General features: G+C 41.5%; 1 protein-coding gene across 1 annotated transcript in view; it reads right to left on the bottom strand.

The window, feature by feature from the left end:
• Window positions 1-27,834, bottom strand: part of tsnare1 (T-SNARE Domain Containing 1) — a 131,004-nt gene that overhangs the window by 26,408 nt on the left and 76,762 nt on the right. Inside the window, exons 9-10 of the mRNA XM_076148512.1 lie at window positions 24,683-24,755; window positions 6,223-6,305 (exon numbers count right to left, since the gene is read on the bottom strand). Of these exons, the coding sequence (XP_076004627.1) occupies window positions 6,223-6,305; window positions 24,683-24,755 (156 nt within the window). The remainder of the gene's footprint in view (window positions 1-6,222; window positions 6,306-24,682; window positions 24,756-27,834) is intronic.

The following is a 27,834-nucleotide window of genomic DNA, read 5'->3' as shown; positions in this document are numbered from 1 at the left end:
ACATCAAACTCAGCATGTAGGGGAGAAAAACGACTCACCTTGTATGACATGAGAAATATCCTCATAATACAACAATAATGCAATACAGCGATAATGGCCATAATATTATTCTCAGTTTATCGCCTCTAGTAGGGAAAATTGGAAGTTCGTAAAATAAATAATGTTTACAGCAGAACTGCCTCACTTGTAATCGGCTTATAAGCAATTTACATAAAACTCTGAGTCCCATGCAGTCACCCTGATTATGACATTTAAGAGGAGCGGCAAATAAACACAAACTTCACAGCCCTTCCATGCATGCTGGAAGGAAGCCTGGTGACACTCACTTCAACAAGTACTGACCAATATGAATATATTTTTTTATTGAAGGCAGAATGTTTTGATTATACTGTCAATGCTGAAATAACTAATTTCTGATTAGCTGGCCTGTGTCCATTAAACAGCATTTTAAGCACTGTTCTTAGTCAATGTGCTAAGTACGATATGATGTATAAGATGTATAAAAAAACAATCTCCAAAATGGCCCATAACTGTATGCGCTCTGTCATGTCATATGCTTACTTCGATAAAAATATACAACCACAAAAGCAGAGGACACATTTCGTTTCAAATACAAAGACAGTAAAGTTTTTGGACAATGCATTATGAAAAATGCTGCTCTCAGTTCTGTCCTTGAAGTGTTCACACCAACACACCAAAAACAGTTTGAGTGGGCAGGTGGAGTTGGGTGGAATGTAAACTCATCAATCACCTTGCATCTGCTCACCCTGCCCACTGTCAATTTATGTTACATAGCATGAATATTGACAGAAAATATTGCCCTTCTGCAAAACCAGCTTCCTACTGCATATAGAGGTTTACACAAATCAACAAGGTTCTAAAGATATCCTGTTAATTTCTGTCTCATCCTGAGCAGGGACTTAAGATCAAATTTAAAAAGAAAGACACAACAAAGCTACTTGCTGTGTGCAATTATTGATGGTCAACACTGAACAATAGAGATGAGCTAGTCGTGTTTGTTGGGTGAAGCACCAGCAGTGTGGTTAAACAAGGCTTTGTACTCTTGGCTCCACTGGCTGCACACATGCAGTACGTTGTGACTCTCAGCCCTGCACTCATTCGCTTCTAAATTTGTCAGCACCTAAGCCAGGGTATTAGGTATAGACATTGTTTTCTGTTTCTGAGGAGAAGGGGTGGGTTTGATCCACATAGTGTGAAATAACCAAAACACATATAACATATAACACTTTTGTGTTAAAAGCACTGTATCCAAGCAAACATATAATGGCACTTTACAGCACAAGCAGATATTTGGGGTTATTTCTATGATGTTTTTGCTCTGACAGACCCTGCTAATATCACATAACCACTGATTTTCAAACACTAATGATTTGTACACTTTGTGCCCTTGTCACTGGTACTTTATACTCAAGCTATGAAATAAAATGTTGAAGAAAAAGGATAAACATGAGCCATTTCGAATTATAAGTTGAAAAGCATAATCAACACTGTGAAATGATTCTCTCTTGTGGTGGTGCTGTTTTATATAATAATAAAACAGTTCCTCTGATTTCCTGGACTGCAACCCAAGCAAATAGCTTTTTTATGGCTGGTGTATTTTGATCTCTCTCTTCTTTAATATGTTGACTTAGCTGTGACTCTGAGCCAGACAAGTGTCACTGACACCAGCTTTGCTAACTTCAACATTATTATTTCTACTCCATATCCCTCCAAGCAACATAAAGAGACCAGGGGGACAGAAGGACTGCATAGTGAGTGATTGAACAGGAAGTCAGCCTGCCTGCAATCTGTCAGAGTTAGTCCATCCCAGATCAAGAACAGTTATCAGTCAGACCTTTAACATTGTGATTAGGTTATTCTTTTTCATTATCTTATTCGTCAAAAGGGCAACAATTTGTATGTGTCTGTGTGTGGATAGGTCCATTCATCCATCTACCCATTCATCTATAAGCCATCATTCTTTTTGTCATGTCCTTTCCTTTCCCCTTTCTGTGCTCACTCCACATCACATCACAATAGCAGCACTCTATATTATCCTCAATTTAGGCAGAAGAAAATGGTGTTACATTGATTTTTTTCAGACTCAGAAGAATGTAGTCACTCGCTAAGAGATCAATTTTCAACTCTGAAGATGGATGGACTTTTAAGTCTTAACAATGACATCAGAGTGGAAACCCCCCTATCGAACAAATAATGACCTCAGTTATTTTGGACGCTTTTCTGAGTGTGAAGATGGCTACAGCCGAAACTGCATTGTTAGAGCATCTGTGCTTTATTGGTAATTATAAACCATCTTGTGCAGCAATCAACAATCACAGTTCATCTTGGTCTACTGAACACAGATGAGGTGATAAAACATCAGTGCAACTAGAGAAACTTGGAGAGGGGAGAGTAATCTGCCTCCGGATAATGGATTATAGATTCAATTTATTTTCAGTGTAAAGTGAGTAGACATGGCGGGTGACTAGAAGAAAATGACATCCGTTCTTAATTTACTATTGGTGGAGATGTGCAGTGGTGCATGTAGACCAGCAGCAAAGAGCTTCAAAGTCTAATTAAGTGCATAGAGCTGCTGTAAAATGCTCAATCTCTTTGTTTCACACTCCCTTTTACTCTCCCCAATCCATTCTGTTCACTTTTTGCAGTGTATTTGCAGCAGAGCCATTAACTCTAACGCCATATTCTTTTCACATTGGGTTTATTGTTAAAACAACTAACAGATTATTAAAAAAAAGGGGCCAAATTTGCCTCGGATTTGTGCAACATTGTTATTGTACAAAACAGGACCTGACAAAGAATGACCAAGACTTGCTCTGTCTTTAGGCAAGCAAAATACAAAATTATGTGTTCAAGATTGTGCTTCGTTCATGTCACAACTGCCACAAAAATGCAGTGGTTTTGAAAGACAAACTCCTGTAATGCAGAAGTGAGTTAAACAATGGGTTATTTCACAACATTGTCTTTCTTGATTTGATTTCTCAAAGTTGGTGCCCTGCTTGGCCCTAATAGTTTAGATGCAGTGCATCAGTAAATGTGTATTGTGCATTCTAGTATACTATCTAGGTATGTGTTATTCTATAAATGAATGGGTCCCTATCAGATTTGGTAAAATAGTCAGTGTTTGGCCCAGGAACAAATATTCAGACCTGTGAAGTCCGCAAAGGACAATTTGTATCTTTTTAAAGATATCCACAAGTTCCAAAAGATAAAGTAATTACAAAGGTGCCAATCATCTCATAATGATTTTGAGTAAATAAAAAATAATAAAAATCTGAAAGTAAAATGTATAATAATTTGCATTTATGTAATGATCATAAAAGTGTATTTTTAAATGCCAGATGGCAGTATTCTTACTGTGTATTTTACAGGAAATGATAATGTCATTGTTATCAGCACCTCTCCTATGCCTGAATGTAGCATGCTATAAGATGCAATTGTTAATTTCACTGTGTTCTCCACAGAAAAGATCATTGGTCAGGTCTGTGTGTCACTGTGAGAGCACTGCTCCTCAACTTCAGCTGTCTGTCCTCACTTTGTTGTTTCTCTTCCATTTAGCTGCTCTGCCTCTCCAAAGGCAGCGGATGCCTGGATTGGTGGAGAGCAAAATTGCTCAGTGTGAGCTTGGTCACGGCTCAGCTCTCTTTGAGATAATGAAATGACAATTAATGGGAAAGCTGTTGCCATTCACTCATTTGTTCACTCACATGTAGAGCAGAGCACATGGGCGACATGCAGAGATTGCTGCAGACATGTCAGACTCTTGAAACTGCCCTGCAAACATTTGGATATGTGTAAATGTATAAAAATGACTGGTGCAATAATGCAACCCTAACCTTAACCCTAGCCCTAACCCAATAATGTTCTGGTCAAATTTGTAGTAAAATACAATTTCATTGAAAGCTTCCACAGCCATTAACCCCTTCATGCACATAACTCACATTACAGAATATTACAGAAACACAGCAAAGCTCAAAATTATTCTAGACATCCTCACCATGAGATTCCATGTGTTGAACGAAAACAATCAGCATTATAAATGAAAATACAGGTAAAAATCAATTCTATCAATTACTTTCCATAGCATTCATAGATTTTCCTGGAGCCAATACATTTCCTGTCCACAAGGCTGCTGTCTGAATCAATACCAAATTTCAACCATCTAGGCATAATGGATCACATCTTATTGACGTTTTACAACATTTTGGTCATTTTCTGTGAGTTGGTCGTGTGAACTATTCAGGACGGCATTTATTTGCCCAAAAAAAGCTCAAAACCTTTCATTTTAAGTTCATTTTTGCGACTTCAGCAGTCTCATGCAGGCCGCAATGCCGCTCTGACCGCCCACCCTTAAAATGTCCCCTTTGATCAGGAGTGAGATAGCTAATTTTTTCCATATTTTGGTGGAGTTATGGTTGATAAGAATAAAACAGTTAGATGATGTCATGAGCAAGCTGCGGTTTGTTTATAAAAAGTGAGCAGCCCGTTGAAGGGCTTATTAGAATGTTTTCCGGGTTCCTGGTTTTCATTGTTTTCCGTTGTTGCTAAGCTAGTAAATGCTTTTAATGGTGACTTGACATGCTGTTCATAAGGATTGAAATTGCAATTGTTTGTGACATAGTCAAATTCCTGTTTGAATCAGAGGTGTGCATACATTTATTCAGTAACAACAGATTACAACAGGTATGAACTTGTGGCTTCTTACATGTATCTGTACCACTGTGCTACTCCTTTTGAGAGTGTTGTTTCCATATGAGAGTGGGTAGATTGCTTTATTGATCCAATCATTTGGCACCTGCAGAGATGTGTGACGCACACGACTAGGGCGGCTTGTGGCAACTAATGGCTGTTATGGTGTTTTGGCAGAGCCAGCCCTGACCTCCCTGGGACCCTGAGCAAAATCCGGCAAATTGGCCCTCCTACCTGATCTGTGAGCCAACACACAGTCACACCTTACACCCCATTGTGTGCTTCTTGAGGGTGGTGTTCCTTTATCTCTAAGATGCAATGAAAAAGAGGACGTATAGACCTTTTAAACTTTGACTAAATTTGACTGTTGAATAGATGATGTCTTCTATAATAGGAAAATCTGGAAGAAGTGTGATGGAACAACAGGCCAAAAACCTATGAAAAAATTACAAAATTCAAGGGAAAGATATGCACAGAAACAAAACAGTCTTAAGGTCTACTAAAAACTAAAAAGAATCAAACGTCACAAAGGGAACATATGGAACATTCAAAAACACAAATGATTGCAAGAAAGCGGGCAACATGTCATAATAACATTCCAACAAGAGGCTGGCAGGAAGATTCATCAGTGAACAGTGGAGAAATGGCTGGTTTAGTATAAACTGAGGGTCAAATCAAGGACACAGGGAGCAGGTGAGTGGTTGAGATCTAATTATTGTGACTGATTGGTTGATGATACACATGTGATAAACCAGAGATGGAAAGACAAATTCACACAGAGAGGGACAGAGGAAACACGCAGGACCATGATAAACTCTAGCTGCAGATAATATGTATGGATGTAGCTTTGAAACTGTAGAATACCCCATCTAACGCAAAAAGGTATATATTTTATTAACACAATGACATCAATGTCGATATGTGATTTACTATAGCTAGGGGCATACACAACAGAGCCACACTGATCTCTGGTCTGCTGAGATAATCCCACAAAATAGCAAAAGTCACAAATATTTCCATGAGTGATAAAAGCACCTTGGGCATCTCATAAAATGTCTCCGATATGTGCTGCAAAGCAGAAATTCTAAAAACCACAAAGAAAAAAATCTATTTACATTTCTGGCTGCAGCCTGTTGTCCATTAATGCATTTCCCTCTCCAAGTCAATAAACTTGTTGAATAAAATTGCAAATTTGTAGTCATTATCTCAGCAGAAGTAAGACTTGCTCATTGAGTTGAAATTCTATTTGTAGTTTGTGTTTTCTCAAGACTCAAGGCAACCATTTTTTGTCTCTTGTCTTTCAACACAGTTAATTTATCAGAAGGCGAAAGCTATTGAAGTATGACATGAAATTACATCATCTCTATTATTACACTGGTGGGGAGGTTATAAAGCTGGTAATCTAGTGAGCAAAGTCCCCGCTCAAGCTATAGTTTGTGTGACGGTATTACAATGCAACAGCAAGAATTGAATGCAAAAATGTACAACACTGGCATACTGAATGTTTTGCCGTACCTGGTAATTGTTGGCCTTTGCAAGTTCCTGATTCGCTGATTCCACATTTGATGATGCAGTCTGGATATAATCTTCAATACTGTCTGGTGAAACAATGCAGAAATATTAATAAACCAGTTTAGCTGCAACAAACTGCATTAGAAGTATGATACCATATCATCAAACATCACTGAGCTCTGTTTTATGCAAATCCTACTACAAAAAACATTTGAAATATCAAACCTTTTGTACGTAGAAATGACTAAATTCCAATATTTTGCCCACATGGAAACAGATACTGCCAGATCAGTTTTTGGTCACATTGATGTAGGGAATAAATCAACTACCTAAGCAACCGTCATACCAATATCGGTCTCATTTTCTTATTCATGCCAACATGTGACTCTTCTACTTTGCTTGCATATGAATATTATAGCAGCTGCACCAGATGTGGCATATTATTTTACACAAAGCATAATTGAATGTCTTCTAAACACTATTGTATTGATTGAGCATGTCTAAAACACGTTTCCACTGTAATTGCATTTATAAAAAGTCCTTGGTTGTGTAAATAGTTTTCAACAGTCAGTTGTTGGGAATTTAAATAAAGATAGCCAATTTAATGTGGCTCCTGCATTTCCTTTACATCAACAAAGTCCTGGGTTTAAATTAGGCGGGTGTTGTCCGTTCGTTTGTCCTTTTATCTGTGTAGATTTTGTCTACTATGCTCCAGTTCCCTCAAACTCCAAAAACATGCAGGCTATGTGAGTTGCCACCACTTAACTGTATTAAGTGGTGGTGTGAATCCGAGCACAAATGACTTTGTCTCTTTGAATGATTTCCTTTTTCATTAAATCACATTTTGTGTGTACATGTGGGAAATAATGTGAAATTTACAGCCAGTGTCACATATATGAAGAGAATGCCAACTTGTACTTTTCTCTACTTTTTGTGTAAATTATGCTGACCTTCCTTTGAAGGAGTAGTTTATATGACTACAATGCACATACAGCCTTGGCTTGGTAGTGCCATGCACTGGTCTAACCGGTTGCACTGTTAAGCAGCAGGGGCCTTTAGAGGCCATCAATACACAGAAGTTAATGGGGTGAGACAATGCATTTAACAAACTGGATGGTCCAAAATATTTGGCATTGGTGTACAGTATAATTACCTCCATACATTTACAACTGCCCACAGACAGGTAGAGTGCCATTGATTGTGTCTGTGTAGTGAGTGAAAATGTTCTGATCAGTTTCAGAGCAGTGTGTAAAGATAGCACATCATTTCATGTTGTGAGGGTCACTGGTCATTACTGCACCACTCGGGCTTGTACAGAATTAACTTTGAACAGCGCTCAAACACAACACTACTTATAGGCTGAATGAAAGATTTCAGTAAGAAAAGAGAGGAGATTACCCACTTCTTCCAAACGGGGAAATTGGTTAAGCCTAAGCAGTTCAAGATATTAAAAGGCTGACCCATTGATTCTCCGATTGAGTCTCTCATTCATTGTTCTTAATTCATTCTTTTATCTCTGTGGCCAGTATACCTACGGATCTGACACTTATGGTTTTGAATGGAACCTTTAGATGGATCATATTTAAAGTATAAAAATATTCAAGATATAAATTTGTTTCCAGGAGCCAAATATTGTAGAATTTGTGAAACATCAATGCTTCCACTTCCAAAGACTTTCAGTTTTTCATTCAGTACAGATTACACATAAGTGCAAATACTAGCAATGGCCCATATGACACATCCTGAATTAGGATATGTAGTAGTTAGTATGAGTAAGTAAGAGAGGCTTGGACTTGACCAATTACTCTTGACTCATCTTGGATGTTTAAGAATTGACCAGTATTAAATGAAGTTTATCCCCTAAACAAGGGGTGGCGAACCTGCAGCTCACAAGCCGCATGTGGCTCTTTGCAGCCTGACTTGTGGCTCGGCTCCAGTTCGAGTGTACAGAATTTTCATATTGAAAAATTAAAATAACATCTAAAATGCATATGCTATATTTGGCAATACAGCCAAACAGCTGTCCAATTTTAATTTTGTAATCACGCTATCTCGAGAGATGTCTTTAATTAACATTAATGTTCGAAACATGAAACATTCTAATGTGCGCACGCAGTCTTAGAATTTTACTAGCCAGAGTAGCAGTAGCTACTGTCAGAATAGCCATGGATCCAGGAAAGCGTAAAGCTGAACGAAAATATGAAGATGAACTCCGGACGTTCTTGCCTGAATGGGAGAATTATATTTTTTGTGGAGCAAAATGGAAAACCCCTCTGCATAATATCCCAGAGGTCACTATCTTGTTGGTTTAGTGTGTTATGCTACGTGAGTGTGTGCGTGAAAGAGAGAGACAGAAAGAGAGACAGAGAGAGTGTGTGTGTTACTGCTCTCCTGTATTTGGATTTATTCTGTCACCTCTTCTCTATGGTGCTTGTGTTAAGTTGAACCATTTCATGCCATTGATGGTCTTCAAAATGGTGTTAGGTTTTGTTGTGGCTCTTTGAGCTGGACTGGTTAGCCACCCCTGCCCTAAAACATTTGAGAAGATTATTACATTTATTAGATTTGTTACATGCGCACATTAAACGTATTGTGCCTGAATGCATCAGTCTAATATATCTGTTAACCCACAGTTTACACCTATTGTTGACATTTACAGCAGAGACAAAACATCATACAAGCAGAGAGAAAGACAGCAAGGGTCATTCCTAAAGCACAGTGGGAGATTAAATGTGTTGTTACTACAATATTGTGCAACAAAATCATGTTCCATCATTCATGAGCGCCTGGCCATTATTAGGATTTGCCCTCAAAGAGGTGCTACAATTTTATGAGTTGCTTGTAAGCTATTCACAATGGACAGTTAAAACTGACCCCCATTCAGGCTGGTATTAAGGTTATTAAACCTGAGGTTCAATAAAGTTTAAACTGAACTGACGACCAGAACACAACAAGAAGGTCCTTTTTTAATGGCTCCCATCAGTTTTACGGGCCTTGCGGTCATCCACTAGTCGGACTTTTCTCCAAAGCCCTTTACAATGACCTTACATTCACCCATTCATACACTAATGGCAGTGTATCAGTTTATCTTCATACCAGGAGAATCAGGATAAACCACACAGGCTCTCTAGGAGGAGTCCGGAATTGAACCAGGAACCTGGAAGGGTTGGGGCTGCATGGCTCCCCCGCCTTCCGATAAAGCACAGTCTGAATGTCATCCTACTACCAAATCTCTCACTTGTCCCGGTCGCCATGTTTGCTTTTATAGAATGTGATAGGGTCAGAATGCAATAATGGATTTGATTGACAGTTTGATGAGATGATCTGATTGGCTGATCTGAAACCATTAGATATAAAGATGTTTCAGATAAGCCAGCTGGTTTTCAGCCTCTCGTTGACCAACCAGAACAACACAGAGGTGAGTTGTGATTAAAAAAACCCCAAATATGACTAATTGCTCTTGACTCATCTTGGATGTTTAAGAATTGAAAAGTATTAAATGAAGTAACATACTAACATACCAACTACTAAATACCCTAATTATAAAAAACACTGCATAATCAATGAATGTCACTGACGTGCAATCGCAACACAAAGTGATCACAATCTTCTCTATTATGCAGCACTAACAGCAATAGTTACAGCATGCACTCTCATAAACATGTAAATGTGCACATACACCATTTGCAAATGATTATTCCACAAAATTATGTTGTTGAAGGAGTTAGACAGTATGCTTGTTGAAGGACAAATGTCACTGCTGAAGGTTATTCTTATATAATCCTTAACATTTTTGCATCACTAGAATTGCAGTCTGAGGACAGTGATAGCAGCTGGTGTGGAGCAAGATACTGTATCTGCACAACTACAGGCCACATCCTTGGGAAATTTTTTGGTTTAGTTTTTTTTGGTGACACCACCAGTGTCAAAAATGTAATATGCAGACTACCATGAAATATACAGCGCACATACAGTACATGTTCCCAAGATTATGAACCCTTTCAACTGGACACACTTTAGCTTAGGCTAAAACTGTGAGGTGTGTCCTAAGTAAAACGCAGTGGAACACAATGATGATTTGCTCTATAGTCCGGCTTCTTGTTGCTGTAGGTCCAGAGTCCGACATAACCCTATCTGTGGAACAGTGGGTGTAAGTTGTTATGTTGTTTATTTTTTGTGTTGTCTTTTTTGACTATTTATTTGCAGTAACTTAGAATGTATTTGCTACTTTTGTTTTATAACTTTTATCTTGTTTCACTGTTCCTTTTTTCACACTGTTCTGTTATCGAGCGATGCATTGAGCGGAGTTGGTCCGTTGCCTCGCGGAGCAAGGCCACTCAAAAGACATTGTCATTTGTTTACACACACGAACAGCTGATGGCACTGAGTAAATCACTGAAATTGCCCTGAGCGAGGCATGACATCCCGAAGGAGCTATGGAGACGCTGCTGGGGTTGCAGAGCTGGAGCTAAGCGGAGGGCCAAGAGGAGGACATACAAGCTTTCCGTTCCAGCCATCATCATGGAAAACGTGAGGTCACTGGGCAATAAGATGGACGAGCTTGGCGCACTGATCAGGACACAGAGAGAATACCGTCCATGCAGCATTTTATGTTTTACAGAGACATGGCTGCACTCACACTTCCCGGACGACAGTGCGGCGTTAAAAGGCTTCAGGACTGTTCGGGCGGACAGGGATGTTAATCGAAGTGGTAAGAAGAAAGGAGGGGGGGATTGCGCTGTATGTGAGTGAACGCTGGTGTAATCCTGGACATGTTACTGTGAAGGAAAGGCTCTGTTGCCCGGACATCGAACTGTGAGCTGTGGGGCTTCGTCCATATTACTTTGCCGAGGGAGATTTTGTATGTTATCGGTGTGGCTGTTTTACATCCCTCCATCAGCTGATGCGGAGGAGGCTGGTGACGCCATTCCCTTAACGGTTGCTAAACTTCAGACTCAACATCCCAATGCTTATATTATAATTACTGGTGACTTTAACCATGTCACTCTGGATAAAACCTTACCAATGTTTCACCAGTATGTTAACTGCCCCACCAGAGGCAATAGAACACAGGTGTTAAACTCAAGTGGTTGATTCGGCCCGCAACGTCATTTTTGTGGCCAGCGAGAGCAAAATAAACGTCTATGGCGCTTTTAAGCGTACATTGTCCATAAACTACATTTCAACAACGCATGTCGATTTTGTGACCCGCGAGGTGACGGCATCCCACCATTGAAATGCAGCGTTTCCACATCAGCATCAGATCAGCGTTTCACAAAGGTGGTTTTCTGAGGATAGATTCTTGGATATTTTTGTAAATGATTGTTTCATGTAATCTCTGTCTGTGAACGGCTTTCTGTGTCTTACGATCTTCTTGATCGATTTCCTCTCCCCGGCCTTCCACAGCAGTATCCAAATCGCTCTTTTACGTTCATTTCCAGCTTGGTACTTTTCAGTAAATGCTCTGTTCTGGAAATTTCTTTGAACATTTTGCCTTTTACTTCTATTATTTATAATATAATATTATAATTCATCTTTAATTTCTCTCCTGTATTGTTGTCAGTGAAAGCAAATTGTAACTGTCCAGCAGAGTTAAACTCTCTGTTCCTCCAATACTTTTTTTTGGAGTTATCCATGGATAGTAAATCAGTTCAGTTCACATTACTACACAGATGTGGATATGTATGTACATTTAAAATAGTTTCTAGATCTTGACAAGTTGTTTTATATAAACTGTATTGTTGTTATTGTTTATTGTTGAAATTGCTTAAGAGACTTAAGGCTGTTCACAATATGTTTTGTAAAAATATAGTTAAATAAAAGTAAACATTTGCAATATGAACTTGTACCTCTTTGCACTAATACAAAGGGGTTGTCCATTTATAGGTTAATATGCTATGATTTTACTAATCCTGCCCACTTCAGTTTGAATTGGGCTGAATCTGGCCCCGAACTATAACAAGTTTGACACCCCTGCAATAGAACATTGGACCTACTGTATGCAAATACCAAGGATGCATACAGTGCCACTGCCCTTCCCCCCCTTGGCAGATGGGACCACAACCTTGTGATGCTGACCCCAAGTTTGTTCGACTGAGTAATGTTCTGTTCCGAGATGGTGATTAGTAACACTGGAGCTCCACAGGGGACTGTGCTGTCTCCCTTCTTCTTCGCCTTGTACACCACAAACTTTCAGTACAACTCTTGGTCTTGCAACTTGCAGAACTTTTCTGATGACTCTGCAGTGGTTGGGTGTATTAGGGATGGACTGGTGGAGGAGTACAGAAAACTGAGGATGACTTCGTAGAGTGGTCTGGTAGGAGTCATCTGATTCTGAATGTGGCCAAGACCAGGGAGATTTTCGGTTTTACGGCCCTGTGCATTCTGGGTGAGGATGTTCAGGTGGTGGAGGATTATAAATACCTTGGAGTCCACATTGACAGCAGGCTGAACTGGAATACCAACACTGAGGCTGTGTACAGGAAGGGGATGAGCAGACTATTTTTCCTGAGGAAGCAGAGGTCTTTCAATGTGTGCAGCAAGATGTTGTAAATGTTATACCAGTCTGTTGTAGCCAGTACACTTTATTACGCTGTTGTCTGCTGGGGGAGCAGCAGACAACTGGACCACCTGGACCAACTGCAGTTCGCCTACAGAACCAACAGGTCTGTAGACAACGCCGTCAACGTGCAGGTGGATCACAGACTTCCTGACTGACAGGAAGCAGCATGTGAAGCTGGGGAAACACGTCTCGGATGCACGCACCATCAGCACCAGTTCCCCTCAGGGCTGCATTCTTTCCCCTCTGCTCTTCTCCTTGTACACCAATGACTGCACCTCCAGTCATCAGTCGGTCCGGCTCCTGAAGTTCGCGGATGACACCACCCTCATTGGACTCATCTCTGATGGGGACGAGTCCACTTACAGGCGGGAGATTGACCGTCTGGTGAATTGGTGCAAGGCAGAACAAGCTGGTGCTCTACAAACAAACGAGATGGTCGCCCGCCTCACTCTGTGTGACTCCCCAGTTGACACTGTGGAGTTTTTTCGATTCCTGGGATTCATTATCTCCCGGGACCTCAAGTGGGAGCTCAACATCAGCTCGCTCACCCAAAAGGCCCAGCAGAGGATGTTCTTCCTGCGGCAGCCTAAGCTCAGCCTGCCAAAGACAATGATGGTGCACTTCTACTCAGCCATCATTAAGTCCATCCTCACCTCCTCCGTCACTGTCTGGTTTGCTTATCATACGCGTATCATACGCTGTGCGGAGAAGGTGATTGGCTGCAATCTGCCGTCCCTCCAGGAACTGTACGCCTCCCGGACCCTGAGGCGGGCAGGCAAGATTTTGGCCGACCCCTCCCACCCTGGACACAAACTGTTCGCAACCCTCCCCTCTGGCAGGAGGCTGAGGTCCATCAGGACCAAAACCTCACGCCACAAATCCAGTTTCTTCCCCTCTGCAGTGGGCCTCATTAACAAGGCCCGGGTCTGCCACTGACCACATAATTTCCCTAGCAACTTGCACGTTTAATCTGAATCAATTTAGTTAATTTATTTAATTTTTTTGGGGTGCTATTGAGCAACCGATGGAGTAGGACGCGTGTTAGAGAGTCTCCCGCAGTATCTCATCCAAAAGTGCTTCTATCAACCTTTTTCTTTTACCAGTTTTCACTACTACATCTTTTGACCGAAGATTCCCCAACAAAGTCTACACTAGTAGGTCGTTAAAGTAAACAATATGAGCCCGAAAAAAGCGAAAGGTAAACAGCACCAGCTGCAACTCGCCGACGCGACCACCGCTTCTGCCCCGGCTTCCCCATCTCGGGAGTCTCCCTCCCTGGAGACTACCCCACAACCCGCGGATGGAGATCGCTTAGATCAGCTGGCGCTGATCGCAAACTCCCAAATTCGCTGAGAGAAGGCTTCGCAAACTCCCAAACAGCGCTGAGACCAGAATTCACAGTCTCCCAAGCGGCGTTGAGACATGAAATGGAGGTACTCGGAGCCGGTCTGGCCCCGATCCAAGCCGAACTACAAGCTATAAAAACTCAACAGGCCTCCTTCGAATCCCACCTGTCCACCTCCGATGCTGCTGCACAAACCGTGCTGACCAATTTGGAGAATAAGTTCGAGAATAAATGCAAAGAATTCGCAACCTACACGCACCGTTACAACATAACAATCATCGGCATTCCAGAAGAAACCACCATTAACATCGCCACCGCAGCTACCTGGCTGAAAGAAGTTTTCGAGCTCGACCAGGAGCCCCCGCTGGAGCAGGCACACTGCACGTTTCAGCAGAGGCCCAGACCTGGGGATCATCCTCGCCCCATCATCGTCCGGTTCTGCAACTCGATCGATGCCGGTAGCACTAGACCGGTCAAAAGGCAGTAGCTCAGTGGGTAGAGCTTCCGCTTGGGAACTGGGGGGTCGCCGGTTCGAGTCCCTGCCAAGGTGCCCCTGAGCAAGGCACCGAACCCTCAATTGCTCCCCCCTCTGCGTAGGGTGGTAATGTAATGTAAGTCGCTTTGGATAAAAGCGTCTGCCAAATGCTCGTAATGTAATGTAATGTAATGCCGCCAATATCCTTCACCGGGCTCGAGACCTTCAGCTGACCGGTGGTACGAGGATCTCTGTGTTTCCCGATCATACGCCGAAAGTGGCCTGGGCCCAGGAACCAGCTACGAAGCATGGACGGAGTTACTGTCTTTACTACCCGGCCTGTCTTCGAATCACCTACAAGGGCGCTGAAAGGAATTTTCTTTCCGCTGAAGAAGCTATGTCAACACAATGTCGAAGGGGTGATGTTAGTACAAAATAATACACTGTATTTCAAGGCTCTCATATTCTGTTTATCTGTCCACTAAAGCCTATATCTGGTATAAGGTCACCTTTTCTCATTCCACCTACCCACTTTGGGGTCTCAAAACAAAACACTGTAACTCAATAATTTTCTGAAGCATATATTAACATAATTTGAATGCTGCAGGAGCTTCTCTCCCTATATCTGGTATCTGCTACTTACATGGTTAGCTTGATCTCTTTCTCCACCCAAGTTGTTGCCTCCACTGTGTGGTTTTAACCCCAGAGGGGTTGCCATCCTAATCATCAAGACTACCACCTTCTCATGCACAGACTTTGATGCTGATAAAGACGGCAGATTCATTATAGTTGCAGGCACATTGATGCAAACCAAGGTGTTATTGGTAAATATCTACGCGCCTAACTTTTGATAGCGTTGAGTTTCCCAACAGATTACTCAGTATCATTCCTCACCTAACTACCCATCAGTTAATACTTGGTGGCAATTTCAATTGCGTACTTGACCCAGCACTAGACCGGTCACACCCCCGCACTTTTTCTCTGTCAGCAATGGCCAAAGCGTTCTCTGACTTTGCTTCCCAGAACAGCCTGATTGACCCTTGGAGACTTTGCAACCTCTTGGTCAAAAAGTTCTCATTCTTTTCCCAGGTACACAATTCATACTCTAGGATAGATTATTTTCTCATAGACAACTCTCTCAAATCCTGTGTCGCTTCCTCTGATTACCTAGGCATCTTAATCTTTGACCATGCACCCCTATTATTAGACATTCAATTGGCTACATACCAATCCTCCCCTCGCCTGTGGAGGTTCAGCTCATTACTGCTGGCAGATAACACATTCTGCAACAAGATCTCTAATTCCATTGAAGACTTTCTTTCGTTTAACAAAAACGACTCTACCTCACACTCATTGCTCTGGGAGTCGCTGAAAGCAGTCCTTAGAGGCCAAATTATTTCCTACTCCTCTCACTCCAGGAAAAAATACAACACCAAGGTTAAAAATCTCCCCGCTGCCATCTCCTCCCTTGACCAGCAGTGCGCATCTGACCCCTCCCCAGAACTTCTCAAGAAACGCCTTAACCTTCAGACCGATTTTGATCTTATATCCACCAAGGATACCGAACGCCTACAACTACAATCGCGCGCTACTCACTATGAACATGGCGACAAGTCCAGTCGTCTACTAGCACACCAGTTAAAAAGAAAATCCACCTCCCGTCTCATACCCAAGATCTGCACCGAACCAAACACCCCCACTACTGACCATGTAGAAAAAAACACCACATTTAAATCATTCTACCTCTCCCTTTACAAATCTGAATTTCCCTCAGACAATACAGAGATGACTCAGTTCCTTGCCAACCTCAATTTCCCAATCATCAATTCCGACACTGTGATAGCTCTGTATTCTTCAATTTCCCTTGAGGAAATACTCTCCACAATCAGAGCCATGCAATCCAACCAAGCCCATGGCCCCGACGGATTTACCATAGAGTTTTTCATGAAATTCAGCACTAAATTTGCACCCCTACTCCTGGCCATGTAAATTAATCCCTAGAGAAAGGTACACTTCTGCCCACGCTGTGTCAAGCTTCAATAGCACTCCTCCTCAAAAAAGACAAAGACCCAACCGCCTGTGGCTCCTAGAGACCCCTATCCCTTTTAAACGCTGATGTTAAGATCTTCGCCAAAACGATCGCTCTTCGCCTGGAAAGAGTCGTCCCCACAATTATTTCAAAAGAACAAAATGGCTTTATTAAAGGGCGACAATTATTTTTTAACACTCGCACCCTTCTCAATATTATCCGCTCCTTTCACTCTATAACCTCACCAGAGATTGTAATCTCCCTGGACGCTGAAAAAGCCTTCGACAGGGTAGAATGGGAATACCTATTTGCAGTACTGAAGCAATTTGGCTTCGGAAACAAATTCAGCAGCTGGATCAGATTATTATATTCATCACCACAGGCCAGTGTCCACACAAACAATATTCGTTCAGACTACTTCACATTACAACGAGGGACCCGCCAGGGCTGCCACCTATCTCCACTCCTCTTTGCCCTGGCCAACCATTGGCCATCTCATTACAGTCTTCCACTCCCTTTAAGGTGTTATCCGTAATGGCATCGAACACAGACTATCGCTATATGCGGATGACTTGTTGCTCTACCTAACTGACCCGGTAAACGGAAGCGGTAAACTGTTCCTTAGACGGGACAGTTTACCGCTCTCCTTAATTGGGAAAATAAACATGATCAAAATGAATGTTCTGCCCAGATTTCTTTACCAGTTTCAATCTCTTCCTCTATTCCTTCCGAAACTCTTCTTTGACTCTTAAAACAAAATAATCAGCGCCTTCATTTGGGGTGCAAAGCCTCCAAGGATCCGCAAACTACTACTACAAAGATGTAAGTTCAGCGGGGGTCTTGCCCTGCCAAATCTCAACAACCACCTGTTCCCGACCTCATTCTTGGACTCTTCCTTCTCAGCATGGCCCCACCAAGGCATACAATGTTTCCTTGACCTGTACTCTGATGGCAGTTTCAACAGCTTCTCCAAGCTGTCAACTCAACACAGACTACCTGCTAACCAAATATTTAAGTATTTGCAAATCAGACACTTTGCCTGCATCAAATTCCAAAACTTCCCCTCCCCTCCCCCTCAACTCATGTGGGAAGACCTGCTATCATTCAGGACTCCGCCAAGTGGGACCATATCTGAGATTTACACCCGTATTCTGGACCTCAGGGACCTATCTAACTCGAAAACACGGGCTGCCTGGGAGACTGAACTCGAACTCCATCTGGACATAGACTGGTGGGACGCTATCATATGCAATCTGCATACTGCCTCATCCTGTGCCCGTCTCGCTCTCATCCAGTTCAAGGTCGTGCACAGGGTCCACTTCTCTAAATCCAGATTGGCCGAAATGTACACAGACGTAGATCACAAATGTAATAGATGTTTGATGCCTTGCTGTAACTTAAGCCACGTTTTTTCTTTGCCCCAGGCTCTTCAACTACTGGGCGGGTTACTTCAACACACTGTCCACCATATTGGGAATACAAATTCAACCCTCCCCTTATATTGCCATCTTTGGTACTATGTATGACCTACACCGTTTTAACACCCCACAAAAGGAAATCATCATGTTCACCTCTTTACTTGCCAATTCATTTAATTTTGTGTCTTTTTTAATTTATTTTAATTTCTTTGCATAGTTGTTGTCTTGTTGTCTTATGTCTTATATGTTTTATATGTTGATCGCACCAATAACCACAAAAAATCCTTTTAAGTGTAAACTTAATTGGCAATAAAAGCTATTCTGATTCTGATTCTGATTCTGATTAAGAAGGCTGGCTCTGTAATTGGCAGCAAACCGGATACTTTTGGGACTGTGATGGAGAAGAGGTCACTAAACAAACTCTTATCCATCATGGATAACCCTGATCATCCTCTCCATCACCTACTGGACAGACAGCGGAGCTTCTTCTCTAAGAGACTGATCCAGCTTCGCTGTCACAAGGACCGATACAGGAGATCCTACCTGCGTGCTGCTGTGTCCCTTTCCAACTCCTCACTACTGTCTGATAGAAAACACTCTGCCCCATGGTCTTTGTTTAGGTCCCATCCACTCAACTTTCTGCCCTTTAATCAATATTTTGCATTTGTACTACTTTATTCTATTTATTATTATTATTATTATTATTATTATTATTAATATTATTATTATGACTGTGTTTTTATTTATTTACTTACTGTGTGTTGTGTTGTGTCTGTGTGTTACACACAGATACACCAAAATATGGCTGGTCTGCCTCATAGTTATAATGCTGCATTCAAGTGGTGTTGAATACAATTTTGCAATTGCAATTGAACAATGTCTTTATAAAAAAGAAGTTCAGGTACTTTCTTACTTTGTGACAGTCAACTGCTTTGTTTACTTGTTCTGTTATTTATTCTTATAATGCTGCAGGCACCTGGGAGGAGGGCTGATCATTTTTTGCTCTCACACCTGCCTTCCTGGCCATGAGCTTTCTCTCCTCAATTGCATATTCCTGATTTGGTGTTTTCCATCAGTTAAATAAAGTGCTCCCTATTTGGCTTTGGTCTGCATTTCCCTCTCATTTGCTACAAAGTTGCAAGGTTGTGACATAATCTTCTGATGAGCACTCGAATGTGGCTAAGTGATACAGAGTATGTGAAAAAGCAGCAAACAGTCTATGAACATAGATCAGTGGTGCCAAATTGTGTTTAAGTTTGAGTTTAAAAACAGCAAAATTATTAGTATGCTGGAAAAAGCACTTTAGCAGAAAGCTGATTTGAAACATTTCCTATTTGCAAGCTATGTTACAGTCTTAATGTTTGTCTTTTGTTCTGTGTGTATTTGTGTTGACTTGTGCTCATCACAAGCTTCAATAAATGTTTTCATTTTTTGTGAGCAAAGTGCCACCAGCTTTCTTTGCATTGTGTCTCCCTCGCCTTCTTTTCAAGGCATTTGTTCCTCACTGTGCTCAACATCAATTAAAATTAGCCTAAAGTAAGTACAATACAAATAAGGAATGTTTTGCATTTGACTGTGCTGTTTCTTGTGCCAGAGTTTACATGTGCATAGTGAAATAATGTATTCACTGTGTATTCATACACAGACAGATACATGCACACACAGGCCATTAGAGCACTAACCTTTCCTTCTTGATCTTACTTATTTCTTTGAATTAGCCACTGCTATTGCGAAGAATACCATCTATATTCCTTATATATATATATATGTATATATATATAAATACTGCATATGAAGGTCTGCACTGCACAAAGAATCCTTTGTTTAAATACAGGAAAAGACAAATTCAGTGCATCTCTTTTTAACAAGGATGGCTCCATTACTGCATGGCTGTAATGACCATTGGACTCTGCTGTGCTATAATGTCTCTCACAGTGCCATGGCACAGCTCATCATGTTGGTAAGCACACTGTGCTGCACTACCCTCCATGTCCAAAATGTCATTTGAGCAGTCTTTCAGGTGCAAATGACAAAATGGTTGCTCATGCATGTTTGATAACATTGGACGAGCACTAGATAAACCTGACTCCAGTTACTGACAAACAGATGAAAGAACTGAGGGGAATAATGAGGTCTTCAGTTAGTAGTCTTTCTACTCTTGATGGGAGTAAAAAGACATGCTAAAAGTGTTTGTGAAAAATTTCAAGTCACAGGGACTCTTCTGGTTATTGATTATTGTGAAGTACTATACAGCATGTAATCCTGAATGAAAATATGTGAGATGTGCAGGAATACTTACTGCTGAAGATACAAGTTTAAAAACTAGTCACTTCTTGACGCTCTTGAAGTTGAATTTCCCTTCTTTGCCTCCTCCTTTTGGAATAGTTTTGGCCTGATAAACTGAATTTTAGGTGTAAATTAATCAAGCCTTTAGCTGCTTCTAATTTACTAATTCAAATTGGATTTGCATTCTGTGTTCCTCTTTGCATCAATAGTACGTTAAATTTATATTCCGCTAGCGATGTTTCAAAGACAGACAGTCAAAATGCATAAATCACTTTTGATAACCAGAATAGTTTCCTGGCAAAAAAAAAGACACATTGATAATGGGTATTCCATTCTTGTAAAGTTGGGGTAAGCCAGTCTGACTCAGCCTGACTGTAAAGGGTATTTAAAGGGCATCTACATTTGGATGACTGAGGGTGGTAGAAAAATAGCATCCTCCAACTAAAAGGCAGCAATTAGCACAAATTATTGTTCCCATTCTATTTCAGAAAACCTCATCGCACACACCACCACAAAAAGTTTACATTCCTTTTGCAATGTGTATGCAGCATTTCTATCGTAAATGCTCATCATGGTTTTACAATATTTGCACATATAGGCTTTGCACATTTCCAAACATTGGCTGTCCTAGATATAAAACCTTGAGGCCCCTTTTACATGTTACTTGGAAATGTAGTGTCAGTATCTGAATCATGACGTCTGATGATGTGATTTGCATTTACACCTTGCGTCAACATACGTATATATTCTTGATACCTGATTAGCCTCCTCCATTATGACTGTATCACAGTAGGCAGGTCATTACACAAATAAAGTCTCTAATCTCTCTTATTGATGATGGTCATCCATTTTATTTAAAAAATAATAATTTATATACAATGTTGTGTGGCTGTCACTGTCTTTGTTTCAGGTTCAGCTGGCAAGTCTCATTTCAGAGTACTTCACAAATGGGAGCGGGCAGAGCCAGGATGTGGGTCAGTTTTATCTTATAAATGTTTCCACTCATACACATTGCATTTATACAGGTTATTGAACTTCTGATGAAGATCTGATCATATCAAAGTCACAATGCATTTTAAGAGCATTTACGCCATGTATCAGTATACAAATAATACACCCAGATACAAGTAATCTCTTCTATAATAATACTAATAATCCCTTCTCTTCATCCCACATGTAGCATCATCGCACAATTTGTAAAACACATACAAATCATTTTTAAATGTCTATCTTATGGTACACACCCAAATCCAAATTTCGTCTGGAGAGGCAAAAGCAAGACAACCCCCAAAACGGGCACAGAGGTTTTGCATGATTCTGATTCTCTAGTATTGTGTTTTGCTAGTGTCCTATTCACTACTGGTAGCATGAGGCAGTACCTGCAGCTCAAACAGGGTGGCACATCCATACCTTAATTTGGAAGGTTTGCTGTGTCTCCCTGCACAGTCTCAAGAGCATGGAGGAGATACCAGGGCTGTGGTTACATGCCATTTCAAGAATCGGATATAAAAAATTTGATGAATATCGGATATCATCAGGCCAGATTGGGTAACAGTTACACTGTAGCAGTTCAATGTGACCTGAGCCATCAGATCTCATCAGATCCGCACAATATTTAGAACAACCGGAAAAGACATCACAAAAAACTTGCCATTAACAAGGTTGTGCTCCTTTTTCGTTTTGATGCAACTGATGAAGAGTTGAGGTCGAGCTGCATGAAATGCACACTGATGAGGAGGCACAATGTTTTCTTGTATCCAATCACTCCAGACTACATGAAGTCTCAAAGTGTAACCGAGGGCATATCCGATATGCGTCACATTGGGATTGGATCTGCTGAACCACTTGAAAAGGTGGTTTAGGTCACATATCCATGTGCTTTCACTGGACACATGTCAGGAAAATGCGCATTTCCATTATTTTTCCTCTTTGCAAAATCAAGGTTGTTGTGCTTATAAAAGCTTTGCGGAAAGAGTGAAGGGCTTCCAACACCTCATGGACAGTATATATGCTGGACTCCCTGGACAAATGTGCAATGGCACGGCAGCATGATCCTGTGGCTCACTGCCAGGGCGCAACAGCCACTTGTTCACACACAGACACGGGTGCATGGAGACGAGTGTGCTGCTGGTAAAGGAGGCTGAAGCTGAAGGTATGTGTCCCACACAGAAACTGAGTCAAGTCACAATCAATGAAGTTTTGGACAATGTGAGTCCACCAGTACTGACTGCGGTTGCACACTCAGACCTTCTGTCCACCGAAACAGCTGCACGCCAAAGCTCTAAACTTGCTTTAATAGCAGGTCTGCTGCATCCTCGTCAGTGAGCTTCTCATGCAAGCTCGTCCTTGACTTCTAATCAATTGCATCAAAACGAAAAGTAGCAAAAACCTTGATACCGCTGATGTGTCTTTCTGGTTGTTTTAATATTGCACGGGATGATGATAGGATAGGAGATTTTATACCCCAGGTCGCATTGAACTGTCAGAGTGTAACTGTCACATATCCAATATGCCCTCGGTTCAGTATGACACTTCATGGCTACGGTTACACTATGCCATTTTATGTGGCATATACGTATACTTTTACTCGTATGCAATAACAGCAGACAACATGAAGTGTTATAGTGTAATAGAGGGCATATCAGATATGTCTCACATCGGGATCAGATCACGCACTCATACACTTCTCAACAGCTGTACGCCAGAGCACTAAAGTTGCTTTAATAGCAGTTCTTCAGTGCTGCCTTCTCATCAGTGAGTGTCTCCTGTTGGCTGGACCTCGACTTCCCATCAGTAGCATCAAAACAATAAGGAGCAATGTCTTTTGCGGTTGTTTTAAAAATTGCACTGGATAATGTAATTGGATATGAGCTCTGATTGGGCAGGTCGCCTTGAACTGTCATAGTCTACTCAATCTGGTTTGATGAGATCGGATATTCATCAGGATTTTGAATAACTGATTCTGAAGTCACATGAAAGGAGAAGCGTGCCATGTTGCCTGGCGTGATTGGATACGAGAAAATGTATGCCACATGAAATGGCAAAAGGCAGTGGTTCTCATACTTTTTACATCAGGTACCACCTCAGAAAATATTTGGCTCTCCGAGTACCACCACTATGGCCGATGTTAAAATACAGTAGCTTAGGCCGACCCTATTCAGCTGCTATGCAAAATTAGATTAGATTAGATTCAACTTTATTGTCATTGAGCAAAGTACAGGTATGGCCAATGAAATGCAGTTAGCATCCAACCAAAAATGTACTATAAAATATAGAGAATAAACTATAATGCAAGCAAGCAAATTTATTCCTCATAAGAATATTATTTATTCTGACCTTTGTCAGTCACAACCACATTGTACAAATTGGTACTAGAACTCTCATATGAACAACTCTCCTATATGGGGCAGTCCCTCTCACACCCACAGCATGTTCAAAATCACACACACACATGCACACACACACACACAGGGGGTGTGCTGCTGATTTTCAACGGCAAGTGCGCCGGCAACAGGACGTTTCCCAGCGCCGGCACCGACAAATGCGCCGGTATCGGGACGTTTCCCGGCCCTGGCGCCGCCACCGACAAATGCGCCAGCAATGGCACCAATAACTGCGCCGGTATCGGGACGTTCAAGGCCCTGGTGCCGGCACCGACAAATGCGGCCAGCATCGGCACCACCAAGTGCGCCGGCAAATGCGCCGGGACTGGCTTAAATAATTTGAAGTCGCATTTCCGATATTTTTATTTGATCCGTCCACGCACCACTACAGGGAGCCCGCGTACCACCAGTGGTACCACAGTTTGAGAACTACTGGCATAGGGTAACTGTAGCTCAGGACATTGGTCGTTACACAAAAACAGCTGGACAAGGCCCTAAAAGGGCATCAACCCAGGCGCAGGACCGGTATCAACACTGTGAGGGCTCTACAATATGACCTCCGGCAGGCTACTGGTGCACAATTATAAAGTGGCCACCAGTTTTCCCATGTTCAAAATGAGGCTGACAGACCTGATAGCAGATTTGTGCCTACATATCTGTCCGTACAGTGTGTGTACGCCAAGATTCATTCCTTTGCCAGGTGTGCAGAACATGGCAGTTTGCAGGCGGTGCATCAGGATGTCTAAATGCCAGTGCTTTCTGATGCAACAGTACTCTGCTTCTCAGACTCAGCATGACAGCAGGATGCACAAAGCTTCTTTTGCCAATTATTTTAGCCCTGTTCATTAATCAACTGCATCAAATGAAAACCTGATCACTCAAAATGTCAACTTTGTTAATTGAATCTAGGAAAGCGATGTAAACACTATTCAGCACATATGAATGGACTACACAACACATCTTACCTATGGCATCTCCTTGTTCATGGACCATACTGGCTAGATCCTTCATGATTTGGTTGATGTCCAGCATGTCTCTCTGTGGAAGAAATTAACAGTCATCATTCAGCACAAAACAACATGCACAACAATTTTTTGTTGTGAAGTAATTTTATTGTAATACATGAGCCACACAGCTTTATTTGTATCTATGATGCTACAGTGGTAACCAAGCCCGACCTCTGTAACACCTACCAGCTGGTGCAGTACTATGTATCAAATCTGTATACATTAAGATTTGTGGAATTATGAAGATTAAGCAAACAATTAAGGCAAGAAGACTGCCAAGATCCTTTCAAGTATCTGGTTAGGCCTTTGTCTGGATGACATCCTTGTCTTCTCCTTTTCACTTCCCTTTCATTCCTGGAGTACATCTGCCAGGATCACGGAGGAGGTCGGGTAGGGCCAGCACCAGCAAACGGACCCGAGTCATGGCCTTTCTAATACACAGTTCCAGAATCCATGAAGTCCCATGTTTCACACTAGGCCTATACCTCTATACTCTAGACTGGGGTTACCTGCACCCTCACCTTCATCCATAGGCTGTTTTGGTGGCTGTCTATGGACACCAAGTCCAATGTTGCAGCCTTTTTTTTTTTTTAAATAACCTAATTGTCTATTTATACTAAATATTTCCACAAATCTTGATGTGTACAGATTTGAAGATTTGATAAGTAGAACTATTCTGTAGAATATAGCCTGAATAAAATCTATACTGAACAGCTGATTTTTTTTGGGGGGGGGTTTTGAGCACCAAGATTAAAACATTCACCTCTTCCACCATGTATTTGGGTGACAGCAGAAGTTTCACTTGCAAATGTGTCAAAACTTTTAAATATCAGTATCTGCATGGCTAGATAGCAAGGGCAAGAAGGAAAGTGGTTGAAAGTGAAAAAGCAGTTCAAAGTTTTTGTTCAAGTTGTTTCTCTGTCAGGGCACAAAGTGAAGTAGTTCAGCTATGGCTGACCGCAGCTAATTCTCCGCAGTCTCCAAAGCTTTGTATCTGTTCTCGAAGTTTTAGCTCAAAGCAATATGAAAGCTTATAAAACCTCTGTCTATCTCCCATTCACAGGTTCCCCCTTTCCTCCATTATTGAGCCATGCAATCACAGCTGCGTTTGTGTAGCTTTACCCACTGGGCCATCCATCACAGGTGGCGGAGATTGCTGTGGAAACTGGCAGCCATCCGGGCTCTTGGCAAACACCATTTGGACATAGCCAAAATGTGCCCCTGGCAAACCTCATGATACAAAATAGTTTTTTTCTGCATTTATCTTTGGGCAACCCTGTCCATCATGCTGTAACAGAATAACAATTTTATTTTACCTGGCAAAGCATTGGGCAATCAGGACTCATTTCATCATAATGACAGAACAGTGTGTAACCAATTAAGCAAAGAGGAGAGAGAGAGAGAGAGAGAGAGAGAGAGAGAGAGAGAGAGAGAGAGAGAGAGATGTGACAGGTTGGAACCCCTGAGTGGGCAGGCAGACGCAGGGCCAACACGGTGCCCTTTTCCATATTTCATTGGGGTTAAATTCTGCTGAAGGCCACTCTACTGGTCATGGGACACTGGCAATATTTTGAGTACTCGAATCTTTCCATTATATTTCCTGCAGCGTTTCTGCGACAGGTTTTCTTATTACTAAGTGCAAACACAACAGTGCTCTCAGACAAGTTGTCCATGTCTTTCTGGTATGGGTACAAACATCAGGGCTGCTTGCCCTCTTGTTGAAATAAGGGTGGGGAAAAAATAAGGTTACCTGAACACAGCCATGCGGCATCGATAATAAAAGCTTGTCACTTCTCATGGGACCCTTTTCTAAAATTCCTGTACACTACCCCATCACTATGGAATGTTATGCCACATGAAGTCAAATTTGAAGCAGTGGAAGGCAATCCATATGAAAGGAGGGTTCAATTACACTGACCTGTGGGATGCAGCCTAAACAAAAACACAAAATTCGTAAAAACATTAAAAACATTACACTGTGAAGTAAGAAATGTAATGAAAAAGTAATGTTTAAGTCATTTTTTGACCTCCAAACTCTCCTGCCTCTAGGTAACACTGTTCTAAAACTGACCCAAAGGCATACAAGTGATCGAGGAGAACATACTGTACAGTACTGTATAAGGTTCAAGGAAGTGTAAACACATTTATAGGCTTTATAAAGGTATACAGAAAGTCCCATGTGACATTATCATGTCTGAAGCTCAGTGTTTAAGTCCCTCTGACAGCTCCTGTCAATCCTGGTGCTGTTGTTATTGTGTCTGAATGATGAAAAGAACACACTTGAACAAATGGAAAGGCTCTAAGGATCTGTATATTTCCATGAGACTAAAATGTCAGACTACGATTCAGACATCTGTTCCATCTGACTCTGAGGCCACTGAGGAGACAGCAAAAACACAATTAAACTTGAGGCCAAGATAAAAAAGGCACTAAACACAAGCCTGCTTGTAGCTTTTGATTGGCACCTCAGTCACTGGCGCTGCTTGCCTCAGGCTTGTGGAGTTATACAGAATATGTCTGATACGGGTAAATATGGACACTTGGGAGAGACTGCAAGACCAAAGCCTTGCATCCTGCAGATTGTTTGATCGAGAGCCGACAAAAAGGGGGAGTGACTGCCTTCCGGTAGGTTTCTCAATTCCTTTTGTTGCCTAAAGACACAGACTGCCTGACTATAAAATCATCTGTGTAACAAACATCAATCTGTTGCATTCTCAAAGATGCCTTGTGAGATGATAATTTTATTTGATGCTTCTGACATGTTGTTGAAAAATGACATGTTGCTCTAAAAACAAGACTGTACCTACAGTACAAGGTTATGTTATCACATCAGTACAGTAAAGACAATTTGTAATCCATTATATGAAAGCAAGCAGGAAGAATAAGAGAAGTACTTCATACAGTGCATGATTCTCTCAACAAGGGTTTCATCAAAGATTGCAAATTGTCAGTTTATAGAGAGCCCAGCAGGATGCATGCTAATACTGAATGTCAGTCTTAGACTGCACGGTGGTGATGAAACAAATGGCCTGCAGAGGGAAGTGTGGCACAGCCAAGAACTCCATATCAGCTTCTTTGGCTTCTGTAATAAGAGCGGATTAAGAATGCAA

The sequence above is a fragment of the Genypterus blacodes genome, unplaced genomic scaffold (genome assembly GCF_046128005.1).
Source record: "Genypterus blacodes isolate CSIRO-AG114 ecotype Tasmania unplaced genomic scaffold, CSIRO-AGI_Gbla_v1 ptg000040l_1, whole genome shotgun sequence".
In the NCBI taxonomy this organism is placed as follows: domain Eukaryota; kingdom Metazoa; phylum Chordata; class Actinopteri; order Ophidiiformes; family Ophidiidae; genus Genypterus; species Genypterus blacodes.
This window is presented reverse-complemented; position numbering and strand designations above follow the sequence as displayed.